The sequence below is a fragment of the Lineus longissimus genome, chromosome 4 (genome assembly GCF_910592395.1).
Source record: "Lineus longissimus chromosome 4, tnLinLong1.2, whole genome shotgun sequence".
Taxonomy (NCBI): Eukaryota; Metazoa; Nemertea; class Pilidiophora; order Heteronemertea; family Lineidae; genus Lineus; species Lineus longissimus.
The window spans coordinates 166461-189876 of record NC_088311.1 but is presented as its reverse complement, the minus strand read 5'-3'; the positions used below and the strand labels follow the sequence as shown (position 1 = coordinate 189876).

The 23416-nt window shown below is 42.8% G+C and overlaps 1 protein-coding gene across 11 annotated transcripts; it reads right to left on the bottom strand.

Moving 5' to 3' along the window:
* Nucleotides 1-621: 621 nt before the first annotated feature.
* LOC135487279 (uncharacterized) lies at nt 622-23249 on the bottom strand. 11 transcript variants are annotated; one of them, XM_064770822.1, is made up of 20 exons: nt 23134-23249; nt 21725-22170; nt 20467-20487; nt 19371-19655; nt 18726-19034; nt 16005-16182; nt 15690-15710; nt 14479-14669; nt 13985-14133; nt 8862-9009; nt 8499-8581; nt 6864-7110; nt 6386-6534; nt 5857-6004; nt 5418-5567; nt 4779-4949; nt 4383-4449; nt 3986-4055; nt 3408-3738; nt 622-3172 (listed from the first exon to the last, which is right to left on the bottom strand). In XM_064770822.1, exons 2-20 carry the CDS (start codon nt 21813-21815, stop codon nt 2727-2729), a joined length of 3255 nt encoding a protein of 1084 aa, XP_064626892.1. In that variant the 5' UTR covers nt 21816-22170; nt 23134-23249; the 3' UTR covers nt 622-2726. The 11 variants fall into 11 exon arrangements, with proteins under 11 accessions (XP_064626892.1, XP_064626894.1, XP_064626893.1 ...); XM_064770824.1 differs by lacking the exon at nt 13985-14133 and adding an exon at nt 13145-13281; XM_064770823.1 differs by lacking the exon at nt 23134-23249 and adding an exon at nt 22647-22915.
* Nucleotides 23250-23416: the final 167 nt, after the last annotated feature.

Sequence of the window (23416 nt, the reverse complement as noted above, 5' to 3'; positions counted from 1 at the left end):
GGTACATAATTGTTCTATTTCCGTATCCGCTGTTTTGCGGCTATGTGGCCAGGGCGGCGGCCGTGTGGAGTTTGGCTGAGAGCGCCCAGGGCTCGAGATATCAAGAATTTTGGGTCGAGGGTTCCAGAGATGGAAAATTGCTCAAGGCTGGATTTGGACAACATAAACATGATTCTCAGGGCGACCGCCATGTTTTGTTGCCACCGTGGGTGGGACAGTTTACCCCCATCTTAAGTCCTGGAATTAGCCCCCACCAGCGTCTGCCAGGGACACACCTCGGTGTTTGACGCCGTGGATCGATCAGCCATGAGCTCCTTGCTTTATGTGTCAATAACAATATTTTAACCCCTCTGGTCTCCATTGGGCATGAGGGGGAAGGTCGGACCTGAAGTCTCGGTGATTGTTCATTCAAATCCTGATGACGCCATGGGTAGCATTCTTATTGGCCAGTCTGATCCTCTCCAAGTCAGTAGTCACAATCGTTCTTAGTGAGGCAATGACGTTCCATACCACACTGGGTAATCTGCAGCAACTGGTATTGTAACCAATGTTTATCATGTTGAGTAGCCCGTCTTTGGGTGAGAAGAAATGAGGGGGGGATGATAAATGAAGACCTTTTTTTATCAAAAGAGTTTAATATGGAAATTTTTCTAAGAAACCACAATGAACAATGGCTTGAAATTTAAGTCGTAAGCATTTTTCTGAAAATCCTAACTTACCCAAGGTTTAGGGTCTCCCTATAGTTGACCGAAATGTCAATATGTATTAATTCTCAAAAGATGTTTCTATAATGGGCTTGTTTGTATAGGATACCACTACTGTCACTGGTTTTCGAGCCCCAAATAATGAAAGAGACGTCAATTCCAGCTTTTTACAAAACAAAACACCTTTGTCAACATGAAGTTTGCATAAAAACAAGTAATCAATCTAAAACAAGATACTCCATAGAACCTGAAGCCCACTACAGATGCGTTTATACTTCTGCAGAGGTTTGGGTCTGGATGGAGCCTTCACATGACTGTGATTGTGCTAACCACTTTCTCCAGCAGCTAATGAATGTATCCAGTAAATCAAGAAATGTTCATGATAAAAAGTAATGTGGACTTTTTGAAAATGGCCCACTTTTTCGAGCTGCACATGAATATATTACTTTATCAAGTCCTTGTCTCAATAATTACTCTTCATGATAACAGCATCAAACATCAATTAGCACAAGTAGAAATATTACACTTGATAATCATGTTATCACAAACTCTACAAGAAATGGACCCAAGGTAACATGAACACCTGTCCCTTTGCTCCTGTGTGCTTTGATGAGATGCCGAGTCATGATTGATACAGGTTTTTAACTCTTTCACCCTCTTCAAGGAAAAGGGAGAGGGCTGCTAAAAACCTGCATGAACTCTTGGCAATGATGTAGAAGTAGGCTTATACTGTAAAAAGTCATAACCATCAAAACCATATACCTGTGTTGACACAATTAAGCCTGTGAAGGGGCACCTGTACAAAGGCCTACTTCACCTGTGATAAGCCTGTGTGTAACGTCAGACTGGCTCAACTGCTTCACCACAGTACGTTTAGAAATACATGAAGGATGGAATCCTAATACATGAAGGATGGAATCATAAAAAGGTTACACCCATTGTATCACACCTACTGCAACAAGCATGAGTTAAGTGATCCTGAATTGATGTCACAACACATCTGACAAATAAGCCAAATGGATGCTATGAATGAAGACCAGCAAGTCTGTTTACGTATATTTTCCACAGTAAAAAGCTTTTACTTGTCTTTATCCATATCACCAAGTGTTCACTAATACCTTTTTTAATCCTGGTAAGGGAAAGAATGAACAGTTTAGGCCAGTCACCAAGTCAAGAACACACATATTCCTCAACACACTTTCTTCACACAAGTCTTTGATGTACGGCTAATTTACAGCCTTACCAGTAGAATCGTTATATTATGAAAATATCCATCGTAAGGTATATGAATTGACTTAGATTTGCAACGACTTTAAAAGTGTGCTAATGATATACGTCAAGTAACAAATAACTCATCGAGATGAGGTAGGCCCATCCTATTTCATCACTGGCTCAAATAGACATGGTGTAAGGCCAAGTTTAATCTTACATTGTTTCTGTAGGGACATGTTTAACATTCACCAGAAACTTTATATACAAATCACAACCACTTTTATAACCTTGTCTTAAGATTCAAAGGCCCTTTCACCCACGGCTTCAAATCATATTTCACTTTTCTCAGACCATGCAGACGCAATCGTTGATTATTTGCAATACAGTTAACCCGACCACATAAGGCAGGAATGCACACTGAGTTGGGACACTCTGAAGGTGATAAGTATGACTATAGCACAGTTGTACTAAATCAATAGAAAAATAATGAAATACAAATTTCACCAATAAACCGAAACGTTGTCAATCAGTCAGTTTTCAAGAACTTGGAGTATCTCCGAGATTCGGTGCCTCAGAACTTACAAAACATATGTCATGGCTCTTGTCACCTGACCACAATCATGTCTATGAACTAAAGATAAAGAGTAAGTAGATCAGAATTTCACTGCTGGTCCTGCTGGGACCCTGCCGATGTCTGCTTGCCATTCAGCTGATAGTGCATCACATGGGACCCTGCCGACGTCTGCTTGCCATTCAGCTGGTAGCGCATCACATCACACAAACACTATATCACAAAGAATATTGCACAAGTTATGATAAGAGGCCACGGGGTCCACATGGGCGGTACACTTGTTCTTCGACCACATTCTCGGGAGTAGATTTCTCCCCCTGGGTAGGCCCAGCATGAGCATCAGGGGCAAAATCAATGGCAAAGTCATCTTGGATTGCAGGCAAGACAGAAGGGGGAGGCTGATCAGCTAGTGCCACCTGTGCATAATCCCTTGAACTACCAACAGCACTGGCACTTCCCAGCTCATCCGTGTCTCTTGATGTGTTCGCATCAAAACTCTCTCTTGAATTGACTTCAGTCTCTGCTCCGTCTGGTATTATGCATGGAGGATGACCTCTGCTACTGTCATCTTTCATATCGACAGGAACGGAGATATCATCCTCCCTCGAACCTGATGGCTCACTGCACGCACTATCGTTCTTAAAAACAGACATCGGGATTTCCCGTTTCTTCATCTCATTTGGTGCTGAAAAGAAACGATACATCATTGGTCATAGCTGCACCATTTATGAGTGATTTTCAGATCATTTCGGTTGTTAAAGGATGAACAGAAAGTATGTCAAGTGAAAAGCTATACTTGAGAGCAAATGACATCATGTGCACATTACAACCTGCCAGACCCCATACACCAAGTATCAATAGCCTTTTTAAAACTGCATATGATTTCAACTGTGTTTATTTGAAGTGTAAAAGCTACGTACAAATCTTGATCTGGACGGCGCCAGGAGCGTAACAACCGCTGGAATCCATGGCTGACTCCGAACTCATTTCTCCAGTCTCCTCATCACCAGACTCCTCACCAGTTGCCATGGTTCCCGAGTGGACTCCACTGGAACCAATGGCACCCCAACTGGTGTTGGAAGAGTTACTCAGCTTCATATCTCTGGCTGGCAATGGGGGAGGTGTCTCGTTGTGATCCGGATACCTCGGCACCGGCCTCAGTTCTTGATCCAGAAGACTCTCATAGGGATTTTCTCGAGGTAAACCAGCATATTGGTCACACTGATCGCTTTCATCTTCATGAAGGTCAACCTGAAGGACAAAGACAGAACAAATCAAGTTGTTTAGGTCTCGCCTCCTTACAGAGAGTTCTCCTCCTTTATACAGGCGTATCCTGCCTGAACAAGATGTACTCTGTTGGGCTCATCATTGAATATTCCATCAATGTTTCAGACCAATAAGTAAGACCTCCATTTCAGCAAATAAGTTTATTTCGGCACAGCTTTTCAAAAAACTCAAGACATATATACTTGTACAATAGATCGATGGTAACACATACCTTTACAGCTGGAGTTCGTTTAATTTTTACTGCTTCCTTTGTCTTTTTATGTCTTCTAATGGCAAAAATGCTGAAAGAAAGAAGATAGAATTTGGTCAGCATTCAGAAAGGCTCAAAGATCTGGAGTCAACCACAGCGAACTACCGGTATGTGATACCACATACCTGTATTCAACGGAACCAATAGTTAGAAAAAGAGGTGAGTATTCAACACTAATGCCACCTTTTGGCTCCCACCTTATCTTGAGGCATATTCTGAATGCTCACATGACCTGTAGCTGCTATATCTTGCTATTGTGCATGGTTTTTTTCCATAAAACAAATCAAACAGAAATCTGCCTATTGTCAACTTGAGAGTATTTTTCATCTCTTGGTTCCTGAATTAAAGGTTCACTTACATCGCAACCACAATGAGCCCTAAGACAACAAGGCAGCCTACGCCAACACCCACAATAACTCCGACATCTGGAAAATGGGATTTCAAACTGTTAATACACCTGAAGGAAACTCAATGTTACAAAAGCATACAATTGTTCAGAAATTCACTAACCTGACATTAACAGGTGACTCGAGCAACACAGCCAGGCTTTGTCAGTGTTTCTTCCTCAATCCTCATGAGCATTGATACATGGTTAGGCACCAGTCAGGTTAACTGGCCTTGGCAACAGAGTAGGATCCTATTAAAGATACATGTCCTCTTGGATAAGGTATAAAGTGCTGATCCAATCATGAGTCAGACACTACTCAACTATCAAACTGTGCCACCTCTATCTACAGTGTTGAATGTAACTTACCTGTTTGATGATCAGCAGTAGCAACGAAAACATCCGTCCATTCAGGGCTCCTGCCACCTGAACTGCTGACAGCCTGGGCTTGGACCATATAATGTGAGCCAGGATGATCAACAGGGTAGAAGTGGGGTTGGCTGAACTCGCCTTCGCTGATGTTGATCGACCGACTTTCACCTGAATAAAACCAAGATAACACAACACCATAAGAAATGAAACCTTCCGTCCTCTCCTTATTGCAGGTCGAAGTCCAACTGAATCAAGGAGACAACAACACTGGAAGAAACTTGCAGAAGGCAGACGAATCATTATCAATAGTTATTGTTACATGACAGTCGATGCTCCATTCCAATGTAGAAAGTTTGTTGTTATTGATAATAAAATAGAGAAAGATTGTATGAATGTGTTCTGTCGGCCATTCTTCTACAGTGTCCCGACTCCCCCTGTTGAAGAACCTTATCTCATGTGCGGAGTCACAACCATTTCGAGGGAGACATTCCCAGGTATGTCATCTTCAATGTGCGAGTGTAGCTTTGCTACGTCACTCAGCATAAGGTTTCCCACAGGGTTGTTCACACTTTGTTGACAATCTGCCAAGTAACAGCATTCAACATAAACAAGTGAATGCATTCAAGGAGGCCTCACCTGAACAAGTGACTTTGTTTGATGTCCGACAAAGCATGCCTTCAACGCGGACGACTTTCGCTAGGGTTACTTCACAAGGATACTCGTCGACTTGCACCTGGACCTTTTTGGGTTCGGGTCTCAGATTCAAATTTGGTGGTACAGTTGGCACTGCAAGTTATCAAATACAACACAAGTTGACTCATCATTTGAATTAACATCATCTTCACCACTTGCAATCATGGTGGTGATTGTGCTGGTGAGGTGAAATTGATTTGACCCAATTTCAACCAGATCAAGAAACTGAAAACGTTCAATTATCAAGGAGCACGAAATTGGAATGCTAACCAAAATGTTTTCTAGTCTTTAGCACCAGAAGACTAAATCTATCATGTGGTTGATAATTGAAAAGCCAGTGCCACCTTAGGAGATTTGCACGCAAGGAACAGGTTAAACCCACCTTCATTTTGTTTGTAAATACATCGACTCCACTTGACGAGGCCCGGTTTACCAGGTGTTGGTCGAACCAGGCCTATCTTGTAGATGTTGCCATTATCAACACGCACCAAGCGCTTGGCTGCAGGTACGGTTAATGTCTTCAGTGGAGACTGGAACGATGTTATAAATCACTGAAGCCAGCAGGACCATCGAGGCGAGCTTTTTCATAAAAAGCGACATTGGTAAAATGCTCTAATGCCTCTTCTTTGGCATTCACCTTTAGGAGATTAGGCATGTCACTGTGGAGTCTACCATACCACCATATCAGCCCCCCGACTGGGCACCAATCGGCTATAGTCACCAAGGCTTGAGCCAGGGGGAGAGACCCAAGTTTAACCTATATACTGCCCACTTTGATGTGTTATTTTGCTTGCTCAGCATAAGTACAAGGTAAGACGAACCTTGGTTTTAGATCCCATTCAAAAGACTCGAAACAATCTCCCAGATCATTTTGAGGGGAAAATGCCAGCTGAGTCAAAACATGGACGTACCATTTTGCTACATTCTTTATCCTGTCCTTCCTCACAATATATGATGAGGACATCTTCGCCATCCATCTCACTAGGAATCTCCCAGGTAACGTTGACGTAATCATCATTCTGAGCCCTGATGGCTTCCACAAAGACGAATGGAGCTGAAACTAGAAACGCTGTGCATGAGTAATACCTTGACACCCGCGCTACTTTGACTGTCAATATCGTCCGTCTATAACAGATCATATTTGCTTGCTTATGGCACTGCATGATATGTAGTGTAGTGCACAGTGCAGTATAGCATTATGTAGTGTAGTGTAGCGTAGCGTAGTGTAGCGTAGGATAACAGGTGCCACCGTTTCTTTACCAGATTAACAGGCCAGTGGCAGTCTATATTTCAAGATATGTTTTAATACAAATGAGTTCCAAATTCAGTTATCATATGAGAGAATTCTTCTGAGACACTGCACACTTAATGAGATAACCTTTGACCTACGTTCATGGTCTCTCTCCATTTGTACAGTTGTCGGTTCAAGAGAAGTATTCCTTCCCAGGGACGTGGACATGGTTTCCAGTTTGATGACGTAGGACTTGTCATCCTTGAGCACATAACTGTACATGATCTGATCGGCTGGGAGTTGGTCCGTCACAGGTAATGACCGCTTTTGTACACCCGACGTGTCGGCGATAACAACGCTCACTTTTATCGTAATGTCACCATTGCGCTTTATTTCAGGGATTTTCTGAAAATAAAGGCCATGTCTAGATTACTCTTGTTTTCAACAGAATCTCCAACAATATCATCTTGTGAAAAGCACTGGATGCATTGCAATCCTGTCTGGATGCCATGGCCACCAACAGGCAACGCTGCTGTTCAGGTTCACATCTGGTAACGCAACTGTTTCTAAATAACAAGGTGTTTGTCCATGTTTGTACCTTGAGGCTAACTGTGTGACAACCATTTGTACCTTGTACAGTTCAACATCAACCCCTTGGCAAGCCTAACTGTGTGTCACCATTTGTACCTAGTACAGTTCAACATCAACCCCTTGGCAAGCCTAACTGTGTGGCACCATTTGTACCTAGTACAGTTCAACATCAACCCCTTGGCAAGCCTAACTGTGTGGCACCATTTGTACCTAGTACAGTTCAACATCAACCCCTTGGCAAGCCTAACTGTGTGGCACCATTTGTACCTAGTACAGTTCAACATCAACCCCTTGGCAAGCCTAACTGTGTGACACCATTTGTACCTAGTACAGTTCAACATCAACCCCTTGGCAAGCCTAACTGTGTGGCACCATTTGTACCTAGTACAGTTCAACATCAACCCCTTGGCAAGCCTAACTGTGTGGCACCATTTGTACCTAGTACAGTTCAACATCAACCCCTTGGCAAGCCTAACTGTGTGGCACCATTTGTACCTAGTACAGTTCAACATCAACCCCTTGGCAAGCCTAACTGTGTGGCACCATTTGTACCTAGTACAGTTCAACATCAACCCCTTGGCAAGCCTAACTGTGTGGCACCATTTGTACCTAGTACAGTTCAACATCAACCCCTTGGCAAGCCTAACTGTGTGGCACCATTTGTACCTAGTACAGTTCAACATCAACCCCTTGGCAAGCCTAACTGTGTGGCACCATTTGTACCTAGAACAGTTCAACATCAACCCCTTGGCAAGCCTAACTGTGTGACACCATTTGTACCCAGTACAGTTCAACATCAACCCCTTGGCAAGCCTAACTGTGTGACACCATTTGTACCCAGTACAGTTCAACATCAACCCCTTGGCAAGCCTAACTGTGTGGCACCATTTGTACCCAGTACAGTTCAACATCAACCCCTTGGCAAGCCTAACTGTGTGACACCATTTGTACCCAGTACAGTTCAACATCAACCCCTTGGCAAGCCTAACTGTGTGGCACCATTTGTACCCAGTACAGTTCAACATCAACCCCTTGGCAAGCCTAACTGTGTGGCACCATTTGTACCTAGTACAGTTCAACATCAACCCCTTGGCAAGCCTAACTGTGTGGCACCATTTGTACCCAGTACAGTTCAACATCAACCCCTTGGCAAGTTAAAGAGTAAACCTCAACTATGAAAGCAACGAAGTGATTCTACGTACCTTCCAGAAGAGAGTGACCTTCTTTTCACCGCCACCATACTGCTCAATATCAGTCGCGATGAGCTGAGGATTCTCTGCTGGGACTGAAACAACCAAATAGAAAACCATCAGTTTGTCTCATCAAATCCAAGGTAGCCATCCTCCCCATAGCAGGCCTTTCGCCCCTTGAATAAACCAAACAGATTTCGAGGAGGGATCCAGAGGTCCAAAAAGTGATCTGAATCTTATGCTTAGAGCTGGTGGTAAACACACAGGTACCTTACTGGGTGTACTAGACATCAATGACATGGGAATCTTTCTAGAGGAGAGGATATTGCTAAGGAAAGTGAGCAGTCGATTGTTTCTACTCAGTCACCAACTCACCATCAGGAGGCATGATCACGGTTGAAGCGGTCGGATCACTTTCAAAGCCGGCATATTTTGGGCTGGCGGTGATTTGAACATTATACTCGCCATGAGGGATTAGGTCTGACACTATCAGCGAGGTTGTGCTCAACTTCGTGAAGGTAAGCTGAAACCAAAGGAGTTGGTGAAAAAATATGTAACAAGCATGATGTGCAGAAACTGTTTGCACAATGAACCAAACATCAATAACACAGATAACTGCGCAATGTTATTAAACCTTTTGTTATGGAACTAATTCATTGGCAAATGATGGATGGCTAACAAACGTCCAACAGCTCTCAAATATCTCAACATACATGCACCATATGATATGGACATCTGGTGCCCAACTGTATATAGCAGCCAAACAAGCCATGTGTTGTCACTATTCTACTGATGTCGATAGTGGTCTTTAGAGATTAATGACGAACCATTAATGACATGCCAACTGTTGTCCTCCCCTAGTCTCGATTCTCACATGACATTCAACACACTACATGGGACACAATATCACCAGCCAGAGTGGAATAAAAACACTTTCATTTTCAGCCATTTCTGCCAAAAGTATATTGGGTCAATAGTTTTAGACATTCCACATTTTGCTGGCTAGCAGTTGATCAGACGAGGGGGCAAGCATTCCTCCCAGGTCATATTGCTAGGCATGAGTCTCCCACGGAAAACCCAACACTAGATAACCTGGAAAATACCAAATTTATGACATTTATGTGACAAATCTTGTTACAATGATATAAAACAATTGACCCAATTTTCCAAGCCATGTATGTTATCATCAGGAATTCTAGTTAACATTCATCTACATCAGAACACAATATATACTCTGGTCAACTGCTCATAGTACACATTCATCTACATCAGAACACAATATATACTCTGGTCAACTGCTCATAGTACACATTCATCTACATCAGAACACAATATATACTCTGGTCAACTGCTCATAGTACAGATTTGCATGCAATTGACCAACATCATGAATTCTCCCCAAAACATGCGCCTCAGTACAAAATACCTTTGACATGTTTGATAGGGACTCCATGTAATCTTATGATGGTATAGGTTAGTTTGTAAGTTCAGCTTGGCATGAGAAACAATAGTGTTTGTCTGCGTCTCAGAGCTTTCCTGGTATGAGGAGGTCAGACATTGAGAGTGCAATGCACTTCTAGCAAGCACGAAGGAACAAACAAGAGCAAGCATACAATATGGGATTCATGCAAATGCATATCGTATATCAACTGGTGATAAAAAACAGTTAACATTGCAACGCTTGACAGAACAAATACAAGTCATTCAGCATTATTTAACTCGGTTACGCACCAATAATCAGGCTCTCAGTAAAAGCACTCAGCAGGACATATCAACTCATTCAAATTGAGTGTAAAATTGAATCTTACTGAATACCTCACACCCACATGACTGTGGGGACTTTGGTTTTGGCAGATTTTCACAAGAAGGAAATTGTCCTGCGATCAGTAGATCACTGCAGGCCACCATTATCTTCCAGCTTGACAGTGCTGATAAAGAAATGATTGCAATGTCGACGCCCACAACATTCACATTTGTTATTCTTTGCATTATGAATAAAGCCAGTGGATTGCTTGGTTAAACTTCTGCTAAAAAAAGTGCACTTTTGCCAAATATTTGCCAACTGCATGAAATTCCTCAATAGGGACGCGAGTTGTTGAGAGTTGGTTTAAACATGTTGAACGCAGATAAGGTGTAAGGCGTCCCCACAAAGAGATTTGAAATACCTGGCCGGAAAAGAAGTTGTGCAAGGACAACTATTTGTGTTCGTTTTATCAATTTGGTGCAGGCAAACTGACAGCAATTTCGAAAAAAGTAATCAAACTTCAAATACAGACACATCATGAGACATCCAAACTGACTAGATAACAAATTCATGCTGTGCGCATTGTTCCGAGTTCAGGGTCTCTTGAAATGTTTAAAAGTCATGAGATATTCCTTTTAAGCAACACTTCTTTCTGGTTTCTAGCAAAGAGATTGTTTCATTTGATGAGAAGGGCCAATCCGCAATACGGGCCTTGTGCAAGTCAGGCAAGGGGTTTTCTGTTAGAACCAGCAGGACATATCAACATCTTCATGCCACACAGCGGCTCCACCTGATGGAGAATGAACCAGCAGGACATATCAACATCTTCATGCCACACAGCGGCTCCACCTGATGGAGAATGAACCAGCAGGACATATCAACATCTTCATGCCACACAGCGGCTCCACCTAATGGAGAATGAACCAGCAGGACATATCAACATCTTCATGCCACACAGCGGCTCCACCTAATGGAGAATGAACCAGCAGGACATATCAACATCTTCATGCCACACAGCGGCTCCACCTAATGGAGAATGAACCAGCAGGACATATCAACATCTTCATGCCACACAGCGGCTCCACCTAATGGAGAATGAGGGAAGCAAACAATACTTATTTTACAACTTATTAACACGCATTAACTCATTCAGCACCACAGAACTGGAATAAATGACCTAGGGCCATTGTGCTCACCTGATACACATCTTGAAGTGCAGTATGTGAATTCATTCTGACTACAAGAATGTTTGAGGAACCTCTGGTTTTGAAATAATGACAATGCATCTTGCATTAGAGCCACTGTTTCTGTCAAAAGTTAACAATGAAGGACTCTGCACTTTCATATAGCCTCACTATCCTGGCAAGGTAAACATGAAATCAGAGCCAGGCAAAAGAGTTATAAAATTGTAAAGAAATGGTGGCAAACTGTTTTTTTCACTGACACACTTCATGTAAAAAGCATAAAGGAAGTATAAAAAACAAAATCCATAATAAACAAGGTAATGAATGAGTTAATTGACAATCAGGTAAATCAAGCAATGTTAGACCCGAAACATGTGTTGAATCCAGACCTGTGCATTTCATCTGATGCAATCATAATTGATGTGGGCAGCTTGATTGATCGGCATAATCAGGCAGGCCATGCCAAAACACATGCTCATAGCAACAGCTACCCATGGCAACAGGTCGGCCATGCTGAGTCATACATACCCCACTGGATCTGAGGAATGATCACAACTGACCAGTGACACTAACTTGCTCTGAGCTGGCAACCCTGTGTTCATTCACTGTGCATAGTCACTGTGCATATTCACTGTGCATATTCAATGTGCATAGTCACTGTGCATATAGTCACTGTGCATAGTCACTGTGCATAGTCACTGTGTACAAAGGCAACTAATTCTCCCATTAACAGGTTACAGCAGGAAACGCATCTTGTGTTAACTGTGCAACCTGAGAGGCCTTTTCCACATTTAGCATAAACATTACAGGTCATTCATAAGCTGTGATAGAGGTTTGAATACAATGTATTTATATGTAACTTATCTTGGTTTGAAAGGTTTCCTACAGTTTATGTGTTACTGGATTCAACAGTGGATGGGAGTCAACTTAAAGGCAAACTGCACTCATGCATTTCAACGTACACACGATGCAGTTTACCTCTAGTTTAAATAAAATGTTAGTTGGACCTGAAACGTTCTATGCCACCATAACGAGACTCTGTAGAGTGTGGCGAGACCCTATAGAGTGTGGCGAGACTCTATAGAGTGTGGCGAGACTCTATAGAGTGTGACAAGACTCTATAGAGTGTGACAAGACTCTATAGAGTGTGACAAGACTCTATAGAGTGTGACAAGACTCTATAGAGTGTGGTGAGACTCTATATAGTGTGGCGAGACTCTATAGTGTGGCGGAGAAGACAGAAACCTCTCTTGATTTTAGCAATAGTAATGAACATGGCCGAATACATCAAGTATAGATTCTATCCCTTAATTCATCCAAAATGTGTACTGGTATAGGATACATGTATAGGGACCAGTACATCAGGTCAAAGCCTAGAGATACTTGACAGCGAGTACCACAAACGTGAAGGAAGAGGGCATGATGGGAAGCCACAGCAAAAGCCTTAACACAGACAGCTCTTGATGTTAATGCAAGAACCCGATTCTCTTGTCCCCCCCCACCACTCAACAGAAAAAACCATTACCAAAGCAGTGCCATCTGGAAAGTGCCCCACAACCATGCAACATTACACACCAACCAAAATCAGCATGAGATTGGGTCGAGAGTCTCCCAACATGTTATTGAGTACTGATGGGGCTTTTGCCACGTTATGGTTTCATAGATACGCACAATACAAGGTTAAAGGAGTTAAACCGAAGCCAATCAACAAGCAGCAGACTACAAAATACCTTATGATCGAAATTAGTGGCGCTTAATGTAACGGTGTACAGAAGTTCATAGGTGGCATGCGCCTTTTGCCACCTCAATACCACCGACCTTGGGTCAGTGACATGTGGCCGAGATAACTTGACTGGGGAGGGTTTCACTGAAAATGATAGAAGAGCAAAGCAATTATTTGACAACGTAAGATACAGTTGTTCAGGAAATGACAGTCCCTTTTGGCTTGAATTCTGGAGTACATTCCCAGCCAGCAGTTGAGCTTCCCATACTGAGGGACTGCATTCAACTAGCATTCCCTGTCAGCAGTTGAGCTTCCCATACTGAGGGACTGCATTCAACTAGCATTCCCTGTCAGCAGTTGAGCTTCCCATACTGAGGGACTGCATTCAACTAGCATTCCCAGCCAGCAGTTGAGCTTCCCATATACTGAGGGACTGCATTCAACTAGCATTCCCTGTCAGCAGTTGAGCTTCCCATACTGAGGGACTGCATTCAACTAGCATTCCCTGTCAGCAGTTGAGCTTCCCATACTGAGGGACTGCATTCAACTAGCATTCCCTGTCAGCAGTTGAGCTTCCCATACTGAGGGACTGCATTCAACTAGCATTCCCTGTCAGCAGTTGAGCTTCCCATACTGAGGGACTGCATTCAACTGCATTCCCTGTCAGCAGTTGAGCTTCCCATACTGAGGGACTGCCTTCAACTAGCATTCCCTGTCAGCAGTTACTGAGTAAGGGAGTGGAAACACTAGACATGCCTGGGTCTTTACAGAAACATCCTGGATGCTTCCCTACTCCAGAGTCCAAAGAAAAAGAAACATTCTTCCTGTTCACAGATAGTGAGTTTACCTGATGATGAAATTGCTTTGCATTAAATTCAATGTCGTAGAAAACTTTTCCTCCAAACATGCGCCATTTTTTATCAGGTTTCCAAGATGATTTAACTGATCTACTATTAACAATAGCTGCTGTGATTGATGGCACTGGAGCAGGCCTCACTGCAATGAAGTAGGTAAAAATGATAAAAAATGACAATTTATTTTTTTTTAAATTGTGATTAGAAATATAATGTAGCGCAACCATCCACCTCTGATGGCTCTTTGTGACTTTCAACAGAGCCAGCCCTGTATAGCTCAAGACACTCATCCTGTGCAGTAATAACAGTACCATTCTTAACATGAAGCAGTTTGTGGTATCCCTTTCATGATAAAACAAGCACCTGTACAAGATATTAACATTTTAGACAAAATATGCCTTAATCTACAATGAGAATTAGGAAGCAGACGTTATTGACTTTGGAAGCAGACGGTATTGACTTGTTCCATGATGGCCGATCACCTCACCTCTTTGAGCCAGGTCAACCCTGTACACAGCTGACGAGTTCCCAAATGCGTCATTCCAGCATTCAGCCTTGATGCACGTGTAGTTCGGTGGTTTTCTGCCACTTAAATCTCGATAAACCTTCCGAGGAACCTTACACGTATTTGTTGAAGTGTTCATGTCACATTTTGTAAACGGCATACTTCTGCTGCACCTGCAAAAAACACCTTGTTAGACAGAGGTTTGCTTATCCAATGCTACGACGAGAAAAGTCTAAATGATTAAAACCAACTTCACATTCGATTGTTAACAGTCAAGATTCGTTAACATAGTCACGCCTTTATTCACAGAATTCTCCGCAACCCATCCACTTGGCCTCTGCTTTACCAGTTGTCATTGTTTGCACCAGACAAGACAGGGTGTCACAGCAAAACATCACTCCAAGTTCAGACAAATCACACAAAATGTTACAGAATACACTTAATATCAAAATAATTCTGCATCAACAATAGGAGCGAAGTTCATTTGAGGAGAACAAAACCAACATCTCCTACTGGATCATCCATCGAACCAAGAGGCCATGTTCACTGGCACCATGTTGGACAGAAGACTTGCTCTTCAAGCCAATGACAGAGGGACAAACTTGCCAAATCTATGAGGGAATTAGCCAGGGTTAAAGGTATAGAAGAAGTAATTGTCATGCTATTACAATATGTTAGAATTAGCACCCCGATTGGCCACCGTCAGTAGAAACTGATGTAGTAAGCCCCCTAAATGGTCACAGCCTGCAGCGCAGGTTTCTGGAGGCGGTACGTGAAGGACGGTTGTTCCGGGAGATCACCACTCTGCCACCTGGCGGTCATGCAGGACATTAGATACAACACATTATGTATCAATGCAAAGCTTTATACATGCATCAAACATTTACAGTTGATGTTAGGAAGAAATGTCATGTGTTAGTTTTGATGCCTCTGTTTTGCAGACGGTAAGCTCCTATTGTAGCAGCATGGAGTGAGCAAGCGAGAGCTGCATCTGGCTGTATATACCTCACCCGATTGGGAGTCCCAATACTCGCAGTACCAGCATATCTGCAGCTGCATGGGGTCACATAAAAGCTGAACATTCCACCTCTTTACATAAGCTATAGTCAGCACATATATATGAGCACGTGAGCAAACATGCACCCAGAACCATGAACTAAACTGTCTGTCAACAAGTGATATCATGTACTTACCTTTTACCAGTCACAGCAACACTGGAGTGGATTAGTATATGAATAACATGTGTAAAACATAATGATATCAGAAAACAAATAGTAGTGATACACATGACCCGTACTTGTATTTGTCAGTGCCTCAAACGTACCTCGGTGTAATTCAAAGGAGAGGTGTCTCAAGAACCTTGATGAACTAATCTTCAAAATCTAAACATTGACATTGGCGGGAAGTGAAAAACCCATGGTCCAGCAATGTTAACTATAGCCATAGCCCGAGTGATAGTGCACATACTGAGCTCTAACATCAACCTTCTGGGATCTGTGGTCACTCACCTCCAATTAAACCAGATCTGGCATTTAGTCAGCAGACGCTTATCCGTCTCTCGCCGATCATGAGTGTATGCATTCTGTTGGTCAATCGTGGGAGATATAATGATGGTCAAATTCTCCCAGTTGTAGACGAGAACAGCATCCTGGTTTGTTAAGTTTAGAAATGGTTTCATCGGCTTCTCTGAAAGTAACAGACATCCCATCAATACGAGAGGAATAAGACTGAATACATGAAGTCATGAAAACATTATGACAACGCGCCGAGCAAGATAAAGTCTTTTCATTGAATCATTTTAACACCAATGTATTCCATGGTGGTTTGAGCAATGTATAAACAGATTAAAGACTTCACACCATGATACTGGTAACCGGAAAAACGCCGACCGACCGACCGACCGACCGACCTACTCGCCGACTCTGACAACCTCACTTACGGCATCCCATTCGCGCCTCATAGCCCGGTAACCGGAAAAACGCCGACCGACCGACCGACTGACCTGCCAACCTACCGTCATATGCAGTATCCCTTTCGCTTCTCTATAGCACATGTATCTGTGTAGTGCCCAGCGCAATGGACGTGCCACTGATGGAGTCCGACGTGTCTGACAGCAGCATCTCCAGTCAATTATACCGGGAAAACGAGCCCACGCGGTAAGGAACTGATAACGATTCTCTTAAGATATGCTTTGTCTACATGGTCGGTGGATATAAAAACATGATTTGGGCCTAATCTATGCACTGTAGTTTTTCTACTCGAGTGTCTCGACCGATGCAATGCATGAACTGCAACTTTGTTGTCATTTGACCAGCGCACGTGCGCTTGTTTACAATTTCATTTCACGTGACCTGCTATCGTGGATTATATATCACATTGACTTATGAGACCTGCGACTCAACTACGAAACTCCTTGGGTTGGTAGGTCGGAAGGTCGGTCGGTCAGTCGGTCGGTCGGTCGGTCGGTCGGTCGGCGTTTTTCCGGTTACCCATGATACTGATTATAAAGTAGTGTTTCTGCTCGGCCATTTTAGAAGGGAGCTGCACACTGCCCTTCTCCTCTCAGCTGATTTGCACCCTGGCTTTTCAACTGCCCACAAGTCATCCCAGATTTGCCCTGCGTCCTGCCCTCTTTGCCAGCACTTCTCCACTGCCCACAAGCTATCCCAGATTTCTGGCAGACTTTCATTTCTGGCCATATCATCAGCACAAAAGGCAAAGATTGACTCTGGAGATGGTACTACTTGGAAGTTCACAATTTAGGTCACGACTGATAAATCATGGTGAGAATTTCTGCCAGATAACAACAGAATACTACACTAATTAGACCAGTTCTATCCGCAACAGAGTGCCCGATTTCCGTAAATCATCCAGATTTCAAGGAGCAGGAAGTTCACTTGAGAAAACCAGAACAGTGATGAGTTGTGAGAGGTGGCAGGAATAATACAGGCTACCCAATGGGGGGAAGGGGGGGGGATGGAAGGAACCTCTCAGCCTTGCCACATACAACCAGACGTGACTGTGTCACATATGCCATCTATACCACAAGTCAACTGGCATCCCTGATACACGAAGTAGGTCAAGCAGCTGTTTTGGCTTCTCAAATGAACTTGACCACAGTCTCTGGCACGTCTGGTACAGCGACCTCACAAGTAACTTAAGAGTTAAGCTTCAGGTTTAACATGGTGAGTATACTAAAATAAACCCTAGATATAAGCTGGTTACACTTCACAAACTTTAAACTCATCAGAGCAAATGACAAATTGTGTTATCCTTGACACCACTAAACATTAAAGACCTTGTTAACCTGAGCTCACATTCAGTTTGACACTTTTTATTCACAGTGCGAAGTTATCAATACAAAAGCATTGCTTTAGTTATTTGAATGGCTCCCAAAGTAAGCATGTTCACCAGGAGAAGCTGGAAGTTGCAACAGTCTTACCGCCAACTTGTAACCACACTGTACTGATCAGGACGCCGGTGTAGAGGGGGCCGTAGCGACATATATAGACACCACATTGACTCTTCTTCACATGAGCCATTTCAAACCCAATCACCTCTTGAGAAATTGGCTTGATTTTTATCTGTTTCTCAGGAATTTTTAGTTCTTGTCGAGTTGAATTGTAATAAATAACACGATAGATGGCAGGAAAGTGATGATTGGATTTGAGAGATTTAGTTGAAATGCCTGTAGCATTACAAATGCCATAGACTGTTGTCCCAGCAATTATGGGTACCGTCCCATGGCCACTTCTCCCCCCAGCACCAAGACCGAGTACTATCGGCTCTGAAATTGATCAGAATCATTTTACAATGTGAGTAATGTCTACGAATGAGCCCGTCAGATTATCAAACCAAGATTCTGGAGCGAATAAGAATGGCTGATGTTACAGCTCAGATGAACCACAAAGAACCAAGTGGCCACAGGGACAACAATGGCACACAGCTGTTTATCACATTTAGACATGGTCAACTCATCTGCCCAAAGAATATAATTTTGTTTTCAACTTCGGTCAATGTAAGTGCGATTTGGGCCTTGGAGGAGGCATCACGGTTTGTAAGTTGTAAGTGAAGCACTGTTGGGATAGGAGTGACCCTAAGGCCAAGGGAGGGAAAGATGGCTTCCGTACAAGCTAAGTGAGTGCAGTTAAGGTGTACAGTGAAGAGATGTTACTGGTAATAACACGCAAGTGACAAGTTAGGAACAGCAGCAGTTTCTACTGGCTTACCACCGACAAGTAATGTCGTGGTGTTGATCAGGACTGCCACCACACCGGGCTGATAGTAGCAGATATACCGACCAGACTGACTTCGATGCACTTTAGGTATTGTAAATTCAATAGCGTTTGAAGACATTTTTTGTGTATTGTTTATTCTTTCTCCATTGGCATGATCAATAACAAGAGAATCACTGATGGAATTCTCAGTTTTTGATGTAGACGTAGCCTTATTGTTACAACTATCACATTTTGAGGCATTACAGACACCTTTCACTGTTGTCCCTATGCCCGCAAGGTCCCCGCCGTAGAAGTAGAGCTCTGAAACAGGACAGAACGCATGCATGATATGAAGAGTAACCATAACCAACACATGGGGGGAGGAGGGGGGGGGCAGAACATTTTATTAGCTGCTTCTCAGAGAAATAATGAGCTTTCTTGAAATCCCGTCTGGTGCTGATGGGAATTCTCCAATAAAACATGCAAATGATTTCTTTAGAGGAGTTGTGGAAGGAAAGTCTGAGAAACAACTAACAACAAAGTTTCTTGGACTTTCTCCAAATTGATTTCCAACTATCACACACACATAGGTGGCATTCATTGTTGAAGAGATCAATTTGGAGAAAACATACAAACAAATGACCACAAAGATCTTACCACCAACATAAATCCATCTGTCATATATCAACTCGCGTTTGTAATAGCATTTATATTTCCCATACTGGCTTTTCGAAATGTTTTTGATCGTGAAGCGTGCTGCTGTGTTGGAAATAGGTACAATTGACTCAGCTGGCAGAGGAGTACCATGAAAGTCTTTGATGACCAGATTACTAGCATTGAAGTCTGTTTGTGATGTTATTGATGGACTGGTCACATTACACACTCCTACAGCTGTGCTTCCAGCTATTGCATTGTTAGGATCATCACCTAGCATCCACAGTTCTGAAAAGCAATGTAAGCTGTGGTTAGTGTAGGTCAAGAGAGGGGTGTTTGTTAGCTCAGTTTGTAGGATCACCTTACTATTCTTCTTCTTCAGCATACGCTCTGCACTTGGAGGTGATCTTCTCCAGGGAGTATTCCTCCCCCAAGGCGGGATAAGCGTCACATACGGTTTATTGGCGTAATGAATACGACTTTGGGGAGAGGTTAAGTCCACGAAAGCTACTGATGTTTCCCACTTGGTGAAATACAATCCTTGATTCTCCCCAGAATTGAACCTGGGCCCTTTTGCGTGGTAGTCAGCAGTGTTAACCAGTATGAGGCTCCCTACTCTTGCTATTGATACCGCTGACCACCCATCCAAACCTGGACAGGCCTATCATGCCATACTGGACATCAGTGGAATGATAAAGAGGCCACTTGGAGACATAGAAAAGCTGGAAGCAGTCTACCAATGCCATAATCATCTAGAGCTACCAGGCCTACTATAGCAGAGGGTTCAAGTTCATTCGAAGCTGTCATAAGCTGTCATAGTTCTACACGTCTATTAACAATGGACCTCTCTCATGCTCTGTGTCAGCCTATGTTTTGGTTTTTAGGAATGTGTCTTCATTTTACACGTCAAAGATATGCAGAACTTAGGTGGGACTAAAAAAGAACAGGAGAAATGACTGTATCCAGGAAAAGGTATGCTGAATACCAGGTGATAATAGCATCTTTATGGATATTAAAATGCCAAGAAAACTATAACATCAAATACTATGAGAAAAATGCCACCCAGGGTAATGATCAAAAGTAGATTTCCGATTCATACCACCAACGATGTCATCACCATCTGAAAAATGATACCATAAAGGTGTCTAACTGGTACATGTATGGTGTTGAGGAAAAAGAGACATTTCTCACTGAGTCTGAGCCTAATCCATTCTTCAGGTGAAAGCTACGATGAACTGTAAGAAAGCCGTGTAATGTTTGCATGGGACGTGCATGACAACAAGTAAGAGTGTAAAACAGCCACATTTGTGACCCGTCACAGCAAAAGCAGGCGCATGTCGCTCTGAGCTTGGCAGGTTGAGACAGACTGTTTGTTCATTTGTCTGTTGTCTGCCTTTTGTGAAATATGAGCACATCAATTTCTTCCATTATCTCCCGGTGTCATTTAGGCTTATCTTCTGTGCGACATGTGCCTGGTTTTGCTGTGACGGGTCACATTTTCTGAAGGGTGAGTTATAGGTTTTACAGGCACAGGGGCATCTGATATGCAACATATGATACAGGAATAATTGGACCCGAGGTGACAGGTGGTATCAATGGCCAGACAGGATCAGCTTAAATCTTGGCCTGTTTCCTCAACTACACAACAGTCACCCCCCCCCCCCCCCCCCTAACGAAATCATTTCCAATGACCTCCAGTCTAAGTCAATGTCAGTATACTATTAGAGAACAGCCCCCCCTTTCCCTCCCCACTCTAAAATCAAATATTCTCACTATTAAAGAGTGCCTTCACATGATTTAGATCTATAGAATATGGAAATGAATATGTTCCCGAGTACATTCATGGAGTATGACGAGAGTGAAGAAGGGTCACGATTTATACAAAGGATGTTATTGTTAAGACGCTCGTCCAAGTGTGGTTTCATTTTACCTCCTTTCTCTCCTAGTGACCTTTTATTCCTAGCAGAACCTAAACACAGTCAGAGAATACAACATTGCGTGCCCCAGAAATAAAAACACCACAATATCTGATAATGATTAGCTGGAGAAATGTAGCAAGCCTCAACAGCCATGAAATGGAATTTATTTTCTACATGTTGATTTCTAAAAGATCGTTATGCTTTGTTTACAAGTTGCATAATCTAGGTTGACTCGTTCCGTGCTACAGAGTGACCCCATATATAACTGATTTCAGATTTCCTAACACTTCAAGATATTGGGCTGGTAACAACATGAACAAGTTTGCCCTCAGGTCATTCAATGGAAAATGCTCCTGTTCCAATCTTATTGACACTGGAGCATATCTGACATGGCTGATGGGAGCAGTACCTAGTCCGTCTCTTGAACTGCAAACTTACCTCCTTTTCTCATGCCAAAAAATCCTTGAGCCCCAGGAATGATGACCACCAACATCAACACGCCACACACAAACACCCATGTCCACGTCATGATCCACTTCGTAAACCAAAGTTCAATACAAGCAAGTCTAGATAAGATACATCAACTATCCCTTATCTACCACAGGAGACAGTAAGTATACACATTGTATCCTGTTAGGTGTATCACCAGTCTCCCGTCTGCCACCTCATCAGCCTTTACGATACTGCCATGAAAACACAGTCAAATTTCACTGCATTCAAATCATATTACAATGTTTATCCAGACAGGCCAGCAATGGGGTGCCCAGTAATAGATGTCCAGAAGTGTCACCACGGTAACTGATAAACAGCTCGGAGTAAATCACTATTTAAGGAGTGTAGTATCCAGCAGGAAATAAATGAACAATCATGCTCTGGCACACACTCTGAAAGGATAATAAGTAGACCGCAGTTAGTGTTAGTAAACTGTAATACCGGTAATAAAAACAAAGCTTTTCAAATATATATCAACCTGCCTCTGTACCTGATAGAGTCATACATCAACATGCCTAGAGTTGAATGGTGAATCTAAAATATATGCAGAGTGAAAACAAAAGGTTGAGGATTTAATCAAGTTACCATCATTTGCAATAGGATGGAATGCACTTTGGGATGCACTTATACAGAGTGACCCCCTTCCTAGACCCCTCCGGTCCATTAGTGAGAGAGAGATGACTAGGAAGTGACTAAGTTCTTAGGCCGGTTACTCCAAGCTGAGCAATACTGCTTGTTTAGTAGTTTAGAAACTCAGTAACAGAACTGGACCTGGAACCGAGTGTGAGATAGATTGCAGAAATGATTTTTTTACAGTAATTAATACCTCACAACAACACTTAACAGGTAAGCCTACCAAGCGACTCACCATAAAAAGCGCCCGTTCCCTATCTTGGCAAAAGACTTTTCTTCAGTAGATGCCAAAATAGTAAATAAATATAGCACTGAGGGCAGATTTTAACATTCATTCACCATCCCAAAACCAGACATCAACTAAAAACAAAAGGACAACCATAGCGTCCCACCACCGACCCAGCAGTCCCAGGGAGTCGGTCCTTGTTCAGCTTCACAATCCACGAGATAACAAGCAGCCAACAGAACGGAGAATCAAACCATCTTCATCTCGTGCAATACTTATAAAAAGTACATCCTCAATCAAGCGCTTGTTTCAATCGAATGGCTTTTTTGATCAAACAGAAACAGCCTATTTATAGTCGCCGGACGAGTTTTCAGGGGAATCACCAGACCATTTGCTTCCGGGCGACGACTGCGTCGATTTTGGGAGTGGTCCAGTAGGCCCCTACACTGAATGAGATCCACAAATACAGACAACAACACATGGCGTCAATACATACCACTTCAAATACTAGATATACGAAGGAAAGGTAAATTTAACGATTAATAGCACTTATATCGACTAAATTGGAGAGAGAGCAGCAGTCTCAATATCGTCGAGAATTGCAAAATTTACTGTTTAATGTCTCAACACTAGAGGCCGCCAGCGATTGGCGATAGACGAGATCGAGAGGGGACCATGTCAGTCTTCATTGATGCAAAGGTCTCCTGCCCTCGAATTTACAATTCCTCGCCAGTCCTCGTTTGATTTTTAGCCGTAGCAGCCCATAGCTGGTCTCAAAT